The sequence below is a fragment of the Centroberyx gerrardi genome, chromosome 12 (assembly GCF_048128805.1).
Source record: "Centroberyx gerrardi isolate f3 chromosome 12, fCenGer3.hap1.cur.20231027, whole genome shotgun sequence".
NCBI lineage: Eukaryota > Metazoa > Chordata > Actinopteri > Beryciformes > Berycidae > Centroberyx > Centroberyx gerrardi.
The window spans coordinates 15,472,517-15,489,729 of record NC_136008.1 but is presented as its reverse complement, the minus strand read 5'-3'; the positions used below and the strand labels follow the sequence as shown (position 1 = coordinate 15,489,729).

The 17,213-nt window shown below is 43.5% G+C and overlaps 1 protein-coding gene across 1 annotated transcript in view; it reads right to left on the bottom strand.

The window, feature by feature from the left end:
* The window catches only part of plekhg4b (pleckstrin homology domain containing, family G (with RhoGef domain) member 4B), a 26,660-nt gene extending 9,447 nt beyond the window's left edge, over nucleotides 1-17,213 (bottom strand). Inside the window, exons 1-13 of the mRNA XM_078287217.1 lie at nucleotides 16,988-17,213; nucleotides 11,962-12,159; nucleotides 9,503-10,784; nucleotides 6,764-6,967; nucleotides 5,759-5,882; nucleotides 4,500-4,593; nucleotides 3,886-3,972; nucleotides 2,711-2,827; nucleotides 1,877-1,975; nucleotides 1,442-1,584; nucleotides 1,167-1,305; nucleotides 878-1,000; nucleotides 549-713 (exon numbers count right to left, since the gene is read on the bottom strand). Coding sequence (XP_078143343.1) covers nucleotides 549-713; nucleotides 878-1,000; nucleotides 1,167-1,305; nucleotides 1,442-1,584; nucleotides 1,877-1,975; nucleotides 2,711-2,827; nucleotides 3,886-3,972; nucleotides 4,500-4,593; nucleotides 5,759-5,882; nucleotides 6,764-6,967; nucleotides 9,503-10,784; nucleotides 11,962-12,159; nucleotides 16,988-17,056 — 2,844 coding nt within the window. The 5' untranslated portion in view covers nucleotides 17,057-17,213. The remainder of the gene's footprint in view (nucleotides 1-548; nucleotides 714-877; nucleotides 1,001-1,166; nucleotides 1,306-1,441; nucleotides 1,585-1,876; nucleotides 1,976-2,710; nucleotides 2,828-3,885; nucleotides 3,973-4,499; nucleotides 4,594-5,758; nucleotides 5,883-6,763; nucleotides 6,968-9,502; nucleotides 10,785-11,961; nucleotides 12,160-16,987) is intronic.

The following is a 17,213-nucleotide window of genomic DNA, read 5'->3' as shown; positions in this document are numbered from 1 at the left end:
TTAATATTCTGTAACACTGTGTAATTCCTGACCCTTGCACTACTACTATTTGTTGCTTGTAATGTTGGCAATTACAAATTTAAAGTCACACTGAAATTTAAAATGAATTTTTGGCCTTTTTGGCTCATTCTAACCATCATACTATACACCTATTTGACAATTTATGCCAAAAATAATACAGAACATGTTTTATTTCATTTTTATATTCTAATATTATATTATAATCTCATTCATTTTACTTCCTGGAAAATTGAAAATCTTTAGTTGTGACTTCATCGTGTCCTTAACTGATATCAGTTTACACTTTTGAATGATCCCTCCCTGCATTATGTCCCGCAACAATATCCTGCTTCAACAGGAAATGCATCACATTATGGAAGCAAGATGCTCTCAAAAATGCCATTTCATTGTGACTTTAAGCTTGGTCTTCTGCTGCACTCATTGTAAGCCACTCTGGATAAGAGCATTTGCTTAATCCTAAAATATACATTTAGAATGTAGCATCACTTTTAACAGGATGGATATGTTAATACTATGTTAATACTTACTGAGTCATAGAACTCATACAGGTTGGTGAGGATGTCCAGCTGGGCCTTCCTCCTCTCCACTCTGCTTAAGATGGAGCCCAGATGCTGCTTAAAGTCGAGGAGGACAGAACTGGGGAGCGACTCTGGAGACTCTTTCACCAGCTGCAGGCCGTGCCTCTGCTGGTGCTGTCAGGATAAGGACAAGACTGATCAATTTAGCACTGACTCTCATCTGAGAATTAGACACATATGAGCCAGGCCACAAGCTGTGTGTTTAAAAATAGAAGCGATGGAAATGTATTGTGGTGATGAAGTGGTGAAACATTTTCTGTTTGTGTCAGAGCATTTACCACTGACTCCTCCAGAAACTGATCCAAGCTCTGCTTCATTTCTTTTATTGTGGCCGCAGAGAAAGTTAGCGAGTCCAGAGGTGTAAGATGCTTCTCTCCCTCCACACTGAACCATACTTTGATCTGGGAAGAGAGAAAGATCAAATTGTAACTACAATATGACCAAAAGTGAAGAGCGGTTTGATAATATAGACATTTATATGGAATAGGTATTTTGTAGAGAGAACAGAGAGAATCTGCTGCACAGACTGAAATGCCAAAAGCTAAACAAAGTAAAGTTTGAGCCCACCTGTTGTGTTTGCTCCTCAAACTTGCGCACCTCCAGCAGGCTCTCTAACTGCTTCTGAGACTTGTTGGATAAAATCACGAGCTTGTGGACCTCCTCATCTACTTGGTTGTACAGTGCATTCACCATGTCAATAGCATCCCTGAATTAACAAAGAAAACAAACACAGAAAAAGGGCAAACAAATGATGAATAGTTGATTTTTCATTACTATAGGTACTACTCATCCTCACCCCATTCCCATATGTTTGAGAGCCCGCCCCCTTACTCCTGCAGTACCTGTAGTTCTCATTCTCACAGGCCTCTTCCTTCCTGATGCGGGCCAGGACAGTGCCTCCCTCTAGTCGCAGTCTGTTCAGGCGGGTGTCATCTAGCACACACTTCATGAGATGCTTCTGCTGTTCCATCACCTCAGATACCTCCTGAATTAAACCCACAGTGGCATTAAAATGACATGAATGAATGATTTTTAAAAGTGAACCAAATTATAAATGGTAAAAGTGAAATGTGGGTTTTTTTTTTTACTCCAATGGCAACAGAAATCAGGGAAGTGGAAGTTGTGGAAGTTAACCATAAAAACAAACTCCTGAGCTGTTTACTCCAGTGAAGTTAAGATATGCAGCAAGAGGAAAGAGGCCAGCAGGGAGCTTATTGTGTGTCAGTAGAGACACATAAATCAGAGGGCCAGACTGGCTGCCGGGGGGCGGGTCTGACCTTGGAGGTCTCCAGATTGCCACTGTTGTTCAGTGTGCTGATAGACTCCTGAAGGGAGGAGATGGCTGCACTGCAACTGCTGGCAAATGGTTCAATTTTCTGTGAGAAGCAGAGAGAGAGACATAGAGACAAAACGAGAGAGAGAGGGGAGCATGGAGCTGATAAGTAGTGTCAAAGCATCACCAGTATACTGATTCACAACACAAGTACATTCACATTTGCAGGAATGCAGCTTGCAAAAAGGGTTTCAAGACATTAAAGGGGGGGTATTTTTTTACTTTTCCTACAATATTATATCATTAGCTTGAGTCTAAGAAACAGTTTTTTCATGTGAAAATACTTTGGAAATATTTTCAGTTGTTTATTCTCTATTGCCCCTCCTTCACCTAAAGAGCTACAGGCTGTTTTGGGAACAAAGCGACTGGGACTTTGCTGGCTGCCTTTCAGTCGTCACTCAGGGAATTCAGTCCCTGCGCCTGTTTCTAATAACCGGAAAGAACTGCTCTGACTGGCTGTTGTTACTAAAGGGTCCGCCCCTCCCCCTGCCTCAAATATAAGATGATTGGTAGACTTTCCACATCACAAACCGACCATGTTCTGACTGGCCCGTTTCAGAGGAGCCATTTCTTCTAAATTGGCAAAACAACAATTAGTATAATTTTCACTTTTTTTTTTTTTATTGTGAACAAGGAACATCCAAGAGTGTAGATCCATGAAAAACAGATTATCCATTTCTAAAGACCCCCCCCCCCCCCCCTTTAATTGAGATTACAAAGCTGGTTACTGTTAACTACGCTCCAGCCTCCTCCATCACATACAGTAAGTGACTCCCACCTGTCTGAAGTGGATCCAGTGGTTGTGGTCGTAGTGGAAGGTGCCCTCCAGGTCTCGTGTGAGCTGAGCGGGGTCGATGTGCTTCAGCAGGGCCTTCAGAGATGACAGCATCTCAGTCTGCGGCAAGACAAACACAACAAACTCAGGTCTCTGTGTACCTCATTTCCTGCTTCAAAGCTACAGCAACATTAATTACCCATAGGCCACTTCCTGCTCACCTCCAATTTCTGTCATCATGGCCATGAATAAACATACATTTCCAATTGCCTGGAAACTAAGTATACACTAGACAAACAGATTGTTATGAAATGGCTGGTGGATATCATGAATGTGCAGTATATGTAACCCCGAGACAAGGGTATGAGCAGCCTTTCATTCTCCACCAGCCAGACATTATGTGGCTTCATGCAGACACAGTTCATAATGACTATCCACCAGTATAATGACTACACACCAATACTTGACAGAGTCGTGGCCTCCCTTCAGAAGTCAAGGACAGAACATGACTGGCTACAGCAGCAGCAGCAACAGCAGTTTTAGATAAGACTGTGTCCTTCCTAACGAAACGTTTTGTTAGCGGAATGGGAAAAACAAAACTTTTCTGTTGTCACTGATGATTACTGGTTGAAGGTATCAATTCACTTCATTTCAGTTCGATTTGATTTAATTTGATTTAGTTCATTTTCGATTCAATTAGTTTTCAATTAAATTCAGTTCAATTCAATTCAATTCAGTAAGTTATGGCATGCTGTGGTATCGATTATGAGATGCTGGCTGGTCCTAAACTGGTTTGATACTTAATGTACTGTTGATATGCCAAGGGAGGTCGTAATATCATCATATGTACTTTTCCTTGATTCATTGATTATCAGTTGAATTTCAATGATTATATATAATGGCACGTCATTCATTCATTCATTCCTTCACTTGCTGCTGTGGATATTTTAAGACATATTCCATATTCTGATTACTTATTCAGTGGATATATCTTTTGTGTATGTGGTTTAACACTTGCTGGCCGCAAGACAAATTGCACATTGGAGATATTAGAGTCTACTGTACTCTCTACTCTCCTTTCCAGATAGAAGTTCAACACACTATGTGAACATTGCAGAGGTTGAGGTTGTCTTTTGAAACTCATTTTATCCCACCAACAGAACAAAGTGTTTAATCACCTGTACATTGATGTCTCTCTCAGGCTTGGCAGCTGCCTCCTTGTCCACCAGGAACAGAACTGAGTAAAGTGCATCTGGTGCTAATGCCTGAGGAAAAACACATACACATGGCAGTTTTGTAGCCAGTTAAAATGAAAATAATAAATTACAACACATGTAGAATTTTTACCATAAACAGGGAAACAATGTGAAATATGTATTTAAAGTGACTTATATGTGTTGTGGTTTACAGAATTATCATTCTTACATCAGTAAGTAACTCATCATCATAACATGATGATATGTCTCTTGCAAGAAGGCTGCAGCCAACCCGGGCCCAGTGTGTGGTTAAAAACAGACAAGTAAGCACAGGTCTCTCCACACAGGCCCCGAGGCCAGCCTTTCTCACAAAAATGTCTTGGAACTATAGTCACTAGAAATTTAAGGTGTGCCTCTTTGAAAATCAAACTTTGTCAGAGAATGAGAGGGAGAACAATAGGAAATGTGTAAGGAATGCCATAGTGTAATAACAGTGAGACAGCTTTACAGCTTAGAAGACAACGGAGATTCAGCACGACCTGAAAGCTCCTTGGGCGTGTGGGAAGGTAATTACATATTTTCCACCGTGGGCTCACCTGCAGTTCAGACAGAGATGACAACAGAGCTGGAACAGGCTGCTGCCTCCTGCTGTCTATCAGAACAGTCAGGCCTTGATCGCGCCTCTCTCTCCTAAAACCAAAGACTTACAGTTACTATACAGTCCATGACAGATGATTGCAGGTAATACAGAGATTCCTGAATTTCCCCTAGGGGATCGACAAAGTGCGATCTTGACTTTATTCAGACCAGTATATGGGTGGGAAAGCAAATTCTAATGAGAAACTGGAGGAACCCAGGTGAGCCCTCTTTCCAGGAATGGTTCACGGAGTTGGCAAAAGTGGCATCATACGAACAAATTCTTTCAGCTCTAAGGACAGGACTGAGAAATATGTGGCGAAGTGGGGAGACTACTTGGAATACATTGTTAATGTGGACAGATCTTAAAGTAAAGCACATACCATGAACATAATACTCACACAGCACAACTACACATTCTTTATATGTCTGAGAATGAATCTGTTGCTTGTAAATTAGATGAGATTATGGTGCATATTAATGTAGGAAAATACATTTGATCTGTGTGTTTTTTTTAAAATTATTATTATTATTTGTTTTTTTTCATTTATTTTTTTTATTTTTTGGTATTTATTATGATTATGATGATTATTATTATTATTATTGTTATCATTATTATTATGTTATAGATGTATAGGAGTCATTTGATTTGTTAACCAGAACGTGACAATGTTTATACAAAAATTCAATAAAATACTAATTACAAAAAAGTGCGATCTTATCTTATCTTATCTTAGTATATAGTTCTGTAATTTCATTTATATCATTTTGACAGCTACAGGAACAGAACTGCATGATAAATGAGGAAGACCTGATTATCCAAGTTTAACATTATTTTTATGACATTTATAGCGAACGTATATATACATTTTTAAACATTTCAAACACTAAATCTAAAAGTCATGGGTGTGAAGGATTTAGTAGTAATCTGGTACAACCTTAGTGAAAAAGGAATATATTTTCAAGTGATTGGCTCCATCAGTAATCTAAACATGAACAATGTCTAGCAAAGCCAACGACTTTTTAATGTATTTTGAAGCTCTAAACAGTTTGTTAACACCTGCAGCGTTAATGAACACTGGAAAAATTTAGAATGTTTGAAAAAAATCTGGATTGGGGCTGCAGTCGAGTTCACCTCGGGGATTATAGGGGCAGGTGTGAAAGTTACTGGGGTCATACTTAACACAGAAAACCCTGAGTGTGTGTGTGTGTGACTTACCGCAGTGTGGAATAGTAGTAGCCCAGTAAACAGGTGAGGTCACTGGCCGTGCAGCTCTCACCTGCCCACACCTGAGCCCTGGTGCACACCTGCAGCACTGCCCGCCCACTGCGATCTCTGGTTCCTGGAAGAGAGAAGGCCAGCGGGGGGTCAGCACTCCCACTCACACGTGCTGTCCGTGAGGAGACTGTTCAAGCTTTGTAATGGTATAATTCTGTTTTTACCACCCTGTTTTCATTTCATTTTTTTTGTTGAGACGTCAAATATTTAACGCTTGAATGTGACATGTGATGTATTTTCCGTGGGATCCTATGACCGGGGAATTCTTTCCAGTGCATTCTGGCCGAGAAAAATAGACAAAACAACCAAGAACACAGCCTAAGTACTAGAATATGTTGGCATCACGCAGCCAACAGTAGAAGAACACGCAGACCCAACACAAACCACTGCGTCAACAAAAAATAAAAACGACCAATATCGTAAAAAAAAACCTCAATAATCGAGGATTGGAAGATGGATTGGTTGGGGACAGAGAGCGGGGAAAGCAGCATCATCCTGTTCTGTAAGGCCTGACACCAGTTCCCAGCAGTGGGAAAGAAGTGTATGTGGATGTGTGGTATATTATGATTTAGACATAAAACAAATTAGTAGTATAAATTGAGTGTTTATTTGCTAGTATGCCGTGTAAATGTATTATTTCATAGTTTAAAAAATGCCACCGAACAGGACCAAAATGCCCCTAAAAATCAGATCATGGGGGCAAAAAAAATGTCCTCTGAAAAAATAAAAAGTTAATTTCTTACCCTGCCCCCTACATATGACACACCAAGCATGTTTTTGAACTCTGTGTGACAATTATGCGTGATTCAAGGAAGATATGAGGCTACTGAATGACTTACCCAGATCAAATGCGTGTAAGAGGAGAACATATGTTAATCTGTGAGATAACCTGCGGGGCGGAAACAACAACTAATAACAGATGTGTCCGACTCACTCATCACCTACCGGGTAAGACCACGGCACCCGATGCCAGTAGCTCTTGATTGACCTCTGACACCAGTTTGGGAAGGTGTGAGTGAGAGTCGTAGGAAGGGCTCGACGCTGAGCCCGGCCTGATGGCCGTCCCGTTGGCGGGTTTGGGAGAGTGAGGCTCTTCTCCTCCATGCCTGTGCCGCCTGGTCTCACTGCTGATGCAAACATCATGTTGTCCTGTAGAGGCAATTAGAAACAGTGAACACAATTCTGACTGATAAGTGATATTTACTGAGCCACCTACTGTACGTAAATACAGTACAGTCAATAAAATGTAGAAGCTTCCTTTCACCTCCGTACTTTCTTAGCTAATAGTAATGCCTCATGAAACCAATGTTCATTAGTGGTGAGGTAGGTGTGCTCTAGTAGTGACTTCACACTGACTCATCATGGAGACCAGGTGTTTAGTCAGTCTGACTCATGGGTTCTGCAGGGTGACTCTGGCGTTATTAGACTCTCATATCTCAACCTCCTCCTCCTCCTTCTCCTCCTCCTCAGCTCTCCAGCCCTCGAGGCTCTGTTTACAGGAATGCTGCTCCTGACATTCCCAAGTGGTACCACTGTTTACAGACTTGATCCTATGCCTGGGGCCGCCCGACAGCCTGCCAGTTCTCACACTGAGTATCTCGCTATCTCTTTCTGCAGACTTGACTGTGCCATGGCCAAGGTAACACCGCAACGACTGGGGTAAAATGGACAGCACAGGTACATAGGATATATACTGTAGATATCTAGGCATGAAAAGACAGGTCCTCGTAGTTTTAGAGATATGCACCATGATGCATATCATGGTGCATATCTCTAAAATTACAACTAAAATGTAACATGAATGTTAACATAAACAAAGTATGATAACACTGAAAATACTATTCAAAAAAGAAAAAATGACAGCCATACACTGATGACATGGGTCTTCCTTTTTAAAAAGATTATGTCATCTTATATGTGAACAAACGAGAACACAGGAAGCATGAACAGGCTTACAACATAAAAACCTAACAGGCCATTGTTCAACTGACTCTGGAGATATTATAGATCTTCATAATGGTGACATTGGACTATTACTATGTTGGATGGACACCTTTTGGGTGTTGTCTTTTTAAACAGTTTCTGGCCTCTTGTATTGTATTGTCCTGCTCTGCTCTGTGACAGTAAACCCTCCCAGCTCAACCTCCATTGTCTTCCAACAGTCAATGCATTTCCTGTGTGACTGTGTGGCCGTGCTCGTGTTTGGTCCATGTTTCCTAAATTGCTTTGTTTTCAGAGGAAGTGACAAATGTAGAGCAAAGCCTCCTGTGCATTGTGCTGTGTAAAAGTGTGTTTTGTGTACTTTGTTTGACACCATTTTAAGCCTTCAAAGACAGGCCAAATCTGTGCAGGTTGTTGTGGCTTGGATTTATTGATGGAAAAGCAAACATAGATCACATAAATCACAGAGGGTGTGTTTTGATAGTGCAGTGTTTGCAGCCTCACATCATGGGTAATTCAATCCTTCTTCAGTATTTTTTTCAGAGCAGTGTGAGTCAGTGCAAGTTAGGTCTCGTGTTTCTGGAGTGAATGGACCCTGCACAGACACAGGCAGAGTTTGAAAGGCTTTTGCGTGGATCCCTGGTGGCTGATTGGTTCACAAAGGAAACTTTTGTAAATGAGGCAACCCATCTGGGACCAGTGCAGCCCCCAGCCCCAATAACACTGGAAGGCCATCTCACTTAGGCCATCTCACTGTGGGATGCTGGGGTCCCTCTGGTTGGTTTACAGGGTTTACAGGATCCTTTGTTGCCTTTGAATTGTCATTGTGGGAAACCTGCTTTGCAGTAGCTGAAATACAATCCCCACTGAGGTAATCTCAGGAACGCAACAGTGATGTGATTTGACTACTGTAGTTTAGCTGACTGGTCGGTGGAGTGATCTCTTTAATGCATTAAAATAAATAAGATAAAATCATATGATCATTCTCATTTAGAATTAAGAGAATGCACAGCCTAGCTACAGTCTGACATTGTCTGAGGCTACGGCACAGAGATTTAAATAAACTCATTCAATGTTCACCTCACATTTCAATACACGGAAGAGGCTGTGCTTTGTAAAACAGCATGATTCCCTGGGCGGTACTCTCACATTGCCACTTTCCTGAACTACCCTGTATGAACCAACACAAAACAAAACAGACAGACTGGGTTGGGATTAAAGTCCTGTTTCCAGGGTAGGGCCATACCTGTACCCCGAACCTGCCAAAGAACACACAACGTGGGCTTTTAAAAGCAATCTGTCACCAATGATAGCGTCAGAACAATTATGAGCCCTCTCATCATAGCAACTCACACTTCAACTCCAGCCAAGTGATGGACTATCTTAGCCAATCCCCTGCTGCAGGTTATTATTACACACCATGTTGAGAAGCCGCCACTTGGAGTGAAACCTGGTTTTCAAGCCCTCAGGTTGTATCATTTAATATGTGAGAACTGACGAGCCTTGGGTTGTTATGATTCAACCACCGCTGGAGAAAGACGTACTTGTCGATACTGAGGAAGTCTGAGTTGCGAAAACATATTACTACTACAAAATTTACAAATATTACCCAGATTAAAATTAATTAATTAAAATAAATAAAGCCCTGTAATTTCCCTGTAATAAATTAGATTTATAGCCATCTGTAGCGATCTGTTTAGTGATTTATCTACACAGGTTGAGCAACAGTAGACCAGCACCTACCTGGCTCCTCTTTGCTGCTTCTCCTCTCAGAACCAGGAAAAGCTGCCTCCAGGTCCAGCTTCCCAAAGCGGAGGGTGTAGCCATTCATCAGCTTCTTGGGGGAGATGCTGGCCGAGCCCCCAGAGGAGGAACGCTCCCGGTGACCTTTAACCTGACCTGCCTTGTTAGTCCTCTCCAGTGACTTGGAACGCCTTTCTGCCCGTCTCTCGGCACTCCGCAGGCCCCTCTGTAAGTAAAGCAAGGGAGTGCTGGGCCTGGAGTCGTCTCCGCTAAGCCAGCCCCTGGCACCCAACCTTCGAGATATGTGTTCTCTCGAGGAGATGTGAGTGTCGGGGCTGCTGCCTGGCGTCACCGCTCTCTCTCTGGGGCTGAGGCCGGCACCGTGCTCTGGACTCTCCTCCAGGATGGACTCAGAGCTGGAGCCGAGGCTCATTGGGTTCTGCAGGGCCTCCATGTAAGATTTCCTGAAAAGTCTCCTGCTCTCAAAGGACACCGAGTCCCTGGGGAGGCGGCGGCGAGGGCCCGGGTTACTGAGGTCCGTGCTAAAGGACAGCATCTTTGACCCTGGCCCTCTCTCTCTGCCACCACCCTCCTCAACCCCCTGTCCCATCCCACTCTCCTCAGTGGGTCTGCCTATCTTAGTGCTGGGTGTAGCAGCGTCGGCTGCTCTGAGGCTGTGCCTCTCCGTTAGATGGAGGCCTGAGTCCTGCAGGGCCCTGGGGCTGCTAGGGTCCATGTGGGTTCTGTTGGGGGTGGCGGGCTCAGAGAAGATGGAGTCCGCTCCCTGAGAGTGCAGGGACTCTCTGGAGCTGCGGTGGCTGTCCAGGGTCCCCGTGGATCCGCTGGTGCTGCAGGCGCTGAGGTGGCCACGGAAGCCGCCTCCGCTGCGGCGCGCCTGCATGATGGCGTCCGCCGTGCTGCTGACAAACAGAGGGTTCACCACGTTCTTCCACGGCGTCCTGTACACGGCCGTGCCGGTGGTAAGCAGACAGTTCTGTAGTGGGTGCAGGTTTCGGTCGCGCGTTACATTCTGCAAGAACTCAGAGGTGAAGACGCTGCCATACATGCTCTCTGCGATGGGGATTTCTGCGATGGCCTGCCCACTGGCCGACAGACATTTTATCACCAGCTTGGCAGTCTTGCGGCCTAAAGGAACTATCTGTAGGTAGAAGTCTCCTTGCTTTAGTCGCACTTTGTGCAGAGGGGCAAGCTGCAGGACCACCTTCTCATGGATACACAGCGGCCAACCCTCATGATAGAACAGCAAGCCTCGAAACCTCACCTGAGAGAAACAGAGAACTCACAGTCAATACCCACTCCCATAAAACATTATTATCCTCTGTGTGTCATAGATGAGCTGCGGTATGATTTGCATCATTTCAACTGACATCTGCAAGACAGTGTTCAAACACATGTTTAACTTTAATGGAGAGGCAAGATGTTTTCATGGGACCCAATGGATGAATCACTGTCAACGATCATTCTACCAAGAGGAAAACCTGTCTGATCAGGCCTGGTTTCTTAGCAACCACAACACAAATCTTCACTGTGACACTATAAAAAACAGACCCTACAAGCAAAGAGACAGCGCTCTAGGCTTGGCTTTTTTTTTCATCTCTTTTCCACTGGCTTCCTATGAAAGTGAAGGCGAGCATTGAGAATGTGATCTTCCACTGAAGCCTCTCATATTGCTTGCGATACAAAGACTCTCATGCACAGCTAGCTGTTCTCAGGGGCTAGGCTTAGGTGAAACTATTGCTCTATGGCTATCGTCACAGTGTAATCACAGCAGAGATGAATACGGAGGAATAAGGTTTCAGTACTTTGGTCATGGAGCCCTAACCCACAGCAATCAAAGCTTGTGAGAGCGAATATTGAGTTTCAGTTTGGACCAAAGAGCCTATGGCAGCCTCTCAAGCAGACCACAGTTTCTCTCTGTTTCCCTATTCAGAGCGAGATGGCTGGTTTTCAGCTTGTTTTCTGAACAATAATCAACTCTGTCTCAGTCTGATGCTCCCCCCTCCTACTCAGGAAAGATATTCACACTCATCAGCACTGTTCTCACATTCTCTTTCTTTTCTCACAAACATTTTGTCTAATCACTTCAATGCCCCATCTATCAAGATGTGTATTATTCCAGATTTGAAGTGTTTAGGGAAGTAAATGGGTTAACATGGCCTGATATAGTGAAACACGCTTTTGTGGTGCTTTTGGTTTATTTTCTCTTCATCTTGTCCTCGCTGCCCTTTTCTCAGCCTTTTCTCTCATGCAGAACAGGAGCCAAAAAAAGATCTAAGTTGAACATCACAGCTCTAGCAGTCCTGCAGGAAATCACTGAGGCTAGTACCAGGGAAATATCTAACTGTGTTGTAACCCAAAGGCAATTCCAAAACAAATCATAAGAGGAATTGTTGAATTCTTTGATTTAACGTCAGATCCCATGTCTCCCAGCCACTCACACAAGTTTCTTGCTGGATGATCTGCAGGATCCTCTTGGCAGGGAGCAGAAAGTCAATGAGGCAGCGGAGACCGTCTCCGCGGTACTGCCTTTCCACCACGCTGAAGAGCTGCCACAGGACGGTGGCAGCAGTGGCACTGAAGGGGGGGTACAGGGCCGACAAGGTGCTCTGGATACAGTTGTCCAAAGACTCAGAGTCCTGAGGGAAAGAGAGCCAGGTGAGGATGGATATTGACATAATTTATCAAGTGAAGCCTGTGCTACTGAGGGCATGTTACCAAGATTGCCCGAGGCCTCTGTTCCACATATAAGGCTATCATTTTCCCAAAATAGAGCATAGCATTTGAACATATGCCACAGGAAAACAGAAGTCTTTGAATCTAGACAAAATCGGTAATGCAAACTTAACTTATAACATTTCACAAAACATCAAACAAATGATGCACAAATACAGGCACTGTGTCCTTGCCATATTCTTATTTTCATTATGTTGGGATAGACATGCATGGAGTCCTCCCGCAAAAAACAGAATTCTATATATATATATTTTTTTATATTTTTTAGTGCGTCGGCTAATATGGACAACCCTGAAACAAACAAAGATAGCCCGCACTCTGTTTCTTCTTATTTTATTTTTCTTTAAAATAAGATAACAAATAAATAAATAAAATATGAAGAAACAGAGTGCGGATTATAGTAGTAAAAACAAGTAAACATGTATCAGTGTACGTAGTGCACAACTACATAAATACAAATGCTCGCATATGCCCATCCATTGCTGTGCATGAGCACACATAGCCACACAGTCAGGAAGTTTGAACATCACAGGAAATGTCAGCCATGATAGTCTTTCCATCAGACAGAGGGGAAACACCTGGAGGGAGTGACGTCACTATCTGCGGACACAAACAGCAGAACTGGAAAGTCCAGACTGGACTCCAGTTGTGTTCCCTTGGCCAGGATGGGGGAACGCTACCCTCTAATAACAATCATGTCAACGCTGACTATTATCTGACCCTCACCTGACCCGGGCCACCACACCAGTGTCCCCACCAGACATGTCCTACACCGTGGTAGAGGACGGTTACAACTTGTCCATGACTGAGACGGGACATTAGGGATTACAGTGGTCCTGGATGAGGTTGACCTGGTCTAGCAGTCATGTTCATAGTTCAGGCTGTGACCTTCCTCTCAGCAGCCACAGCCAAGGCCAAACATCCCTCTGCTATCTGTCTTTCCCGAATGGAACACAACAGTGGAATAGAGACATCTGTCTCCGATGATAACCACATAGATAGATACCACTGCCAGGGAAAGTCCAGCACACTGACAACAGTGTACTGCATTGAGGAAGGTGGGGGCTGAGGACGCAGCAGGTCTGTTTTGGGACTTTTACTGTTGAATGTCAATGCCAAATTTGAATTTACATGACAATAAAAAGTGTGTATAAAAAGTATGCCTAGAAATCAAGGCATTGCCTCCTTTTCAGTGAATTTACCCTGCCAGGTGCAGAATCCGTGTTTCACCCATTGTAGAAACTGTCCTGTTGATCTATGCAGTTCAGCACCATCAATTAGAGGAGAGTGACTAGAGTTCAGTGCATTGGTCCACATGCCACAGCTCTACTACAAGGCGTCCATTGTGCACTCCGCCTCTCTAAGTGCTATGTACTGTACAGTGTTGGTGCCCTGAAACAAAACGCCCACCTCCATTAGCAGCCAGCCTCTTAGTGAGACAAAAATGTCTCTGGGCATTAGTCACTGTTGCACCAGGGAGGAGAAGAATAACATGGGGTTTTATTGGAGGAAAGCTAACAATGGGAGGAAAGCCCTCACTTCATAGTTAAGGACAGCCCAACAAGTTGCTCCTCAGGTTCCCAAGGCAGAGAGAGCAGTGGTCATGACAAAAGTAGTGTTTTGAACAACAATTAATCAGCACAGCAGAGACTTCTGTTTGAGCTCAACTATAAATCAGCTGCTCATTCAACCTGCTGCACAGAACTGGCTGACCAGGGGATCCAATCCTACAACGTGAATACAAAAACTGCACTAGTCCAAACAATGACTGCTTTACACAATATTTACATTTAAAGTAGTGGTTATATAGTGCATCAACACCCTGTACATAATAGCTTACATAAGATACAATGTATATTGCCATCCATTGTCAAGGAGAATTTGAAACCATTCAGAAAGTTGTGTCACCTGGCTAGTGGGAGGCATATCTGCATGTCTCAGCAGAACGACTGAGCTTAGCCACCAGAGCTGAGCTTCCCATCCGCTCTGAGCCAGAGAGGAATGCAGTGTGTGGTTGTGTATGTCTAGCTTCAGACCCTCATCCAGGACAGCAGTAGACTGGGACGTCCCACCCTTTCTGATGCCAGGTATTTATAACCGGCTGGCTGTGTGGGCTAGAGGTGGAGGACTGGGTTGGTAATTAATGGCTTCAAGATCCAGGTGGGACACTGTTGTCCCTGCCGTCGGTAAACCAGCTGTTCCAGAGGTACAATGAAAAAGTATAGTAAGTAGGCTAAACCATAGAGAATACGTCTCTATGAACCGAGCAAACTGCGAGACTTGATTCTCTGTAATACTCACATATGGAGTTTGAGTTTTAATTGCTAAGAGAAAATATTGCAAAAGAACTGAGCAATATAAGAACAAGTATAGAAACATCAAATGCACCCTGGACAAATGTTGTATCAGCTACTATACAATGTTGTGACTCTAAAATTATAGCACCCTGTAAAATATGTGTCGGAAGGCATAGTGGGAAAAAGAAAAGAATCAGAGTCAGAGAGAGAGAGAAAGAGAGAAGGGGGCGTCACAGAGAAAGAAAGAGACAGAGAGAGACAGAGAGAGAGATAGAGAGAGAGAGAGAGAGGTGGTCACAGACACATTTAGTGGGTCAGGGACACAAAAGAAGCTGCCTACCAGGCCTCCAGTGGAGCATGAAGCCACCAGGGGAGTGTAACAGGAGCCCTGGAGCCCCCATACAGGCGGCTCACTAACCAACCTGCTAACAGCCTCAAAGGCAGCGGGCTGACAAAGGCCACAGGTTGCTCAGACCTGCCCCGCTGCCAGGTGCCAGCAGGCCAACAAAGGCCCAGTGAGACCTTACCATCAAACCCGCTGTTTGATTCTGCTTTTGATCTGAACCAATAGAAATCCTATCTCATGAGAGAGGGATAGGTGAAGAGAGGGGCTGCCAGGGCGAGGTGGCCATAGAGTGATTGTGTTTTGGCCAAATTTTTTGTGGCGTCTTAGGGCTGAGAGTGCTAAAGTGGAAAAATTGAATATGACACAAAACATTGAGGGGCTTCAGTTAAATCAAGACGTGGCACCATGGCATCCTGCCTACCTCTGTAACTTGAATTACATTGTTTGACAAACTCTCTTTCTCTTTCTCTCCCTCTCTCTCTCACACACACACACACACACAAGTGTATGCACACCACAGCACACCACTCTTTAGTGGACAACAGCATAATAATGTGGCGTTGTAAAAAGACACCGCTGTCAATGTTATCTCAGCAGATAAACTTTAACCCTAGAAGCCCACACCAATTGTGTAACAAACACAACCAGACCTGACAGCAAGATCAACAGTAATGGAGGTGATAAACTGGCCCACCCATCAATATCAAGATAGACGGATAATGTATATCAAGCCAAAATAATTTAAATATGATAAAGTGAGAGATAAATAATGCAACCTATGGTATATAGGTTGCATATTTATTTCTCACCTATAATTAATAGAACTGACGGAGCTGTAAAGCTTCTGTACATTTTAGATAAGACAAAATGAAACTTTAATGTTCCCTGTGGGGAAATGGGGGAAAGGTTTGCAGATTCCCACATTAGTTATCAGAGTGACTTGATTCTTGTCATCGCCAGGCAACTAATGACTTTGTTCTACAGGATGTAAACAACACTGACAGGATATTGTTCCTGAGCAGCCACTGACAGACCCTGCTGACCCTATAGAAAGCCAGATTCATGTCGTACAGTATACAATACACACGCACACACACGCGCACGCACACACACACACACACACACACACACACTTGAATGTGCATGTGCATAAAGGGAAGCCCAACACGAGAAAAAAGTGAATGGAGGTCTTTTAACCAATCAGAGCAGTGATGAGGAGTGACAGTAGAGACTAACAAAGTCTGTGGATGTCTCTGCAGGGTAAATATAGAACGGGTGCATACCAAAACAAGTGGAAAGGTGATAAAGGGACCCGATTTGTCTAAAAGGATATAATCTTGTGGCTGAAGTTAGTGTACTTCGCTGACCCCTGGTCAATTGTCAGTCAATGGATGGAGAAAATGTTGAGGGGCGATCATTTGCAACAAAGAAATACACTCCAGTGGCCTTCAAAGTGAACACAGAGAGTTCTACAAACAGGCAAATAGCTGATAGGAGCAGACAAAATTCAGCTGAAAATGAAAAAGTTTACAAAGTGAACACAGAGTATTACACCGATAAAAAAAAGAAAATAAAGTCATGAAATATCTGAAAATCACTGAACATAGTGAGTTTATATTAGTGAATCAAGCAATAATGTAATACTAAATCAGCGTTCACCTCGTGCGCCCTATGTCAGCTCAGCTCACTCCTCTTGCATAATGAAAAACTACCTGCTTTATTTGGGCTATAGAGCAAGACGCCAAAATATCAGCTGTCTAGAAGCTGTAAAGTGAAGGGCATTTATCTCTTTAATGTGCAGCAGGCGTAGCACAACATACTGACTCCTGAAAACAACACAGCTGCTGAGAGTTTCCAAGAAACCAGGTTTACATCCAATATGAAAGCAAAAGGGGAAAAAAAGCTGAAAATGAAAACACACAAGCACAGCACACACACACACACACACACACACACACACACACACACATGCACACACACATAAACATGGCTAAACCTCACTTGAAAGAAAAACAGCACAACTGCAAAAATAGTCACAGTCAAACCATAATGGAGAGAAAAAGTTCAGTGCTTATTTCTCGCTCGTACCTTAATACTCAGGTAGTTGTCACAACTCCGGGATTTCGCTCTGGAGTGCATTTTGCCCAGTGACAGCATTTAGGTTGCCAGACAAAATCCCGAACTTGAATAAATAAATAAAGCGTCATCAACCCCACAAGATAAAATCCAGCGTAAAATCCTCTCTGTAAGTGCTGTAAGTCATTGCTGTGGTGTCAACATGTCCAGTGCCAGGCCATTTTCCCCCCTCTGTGTC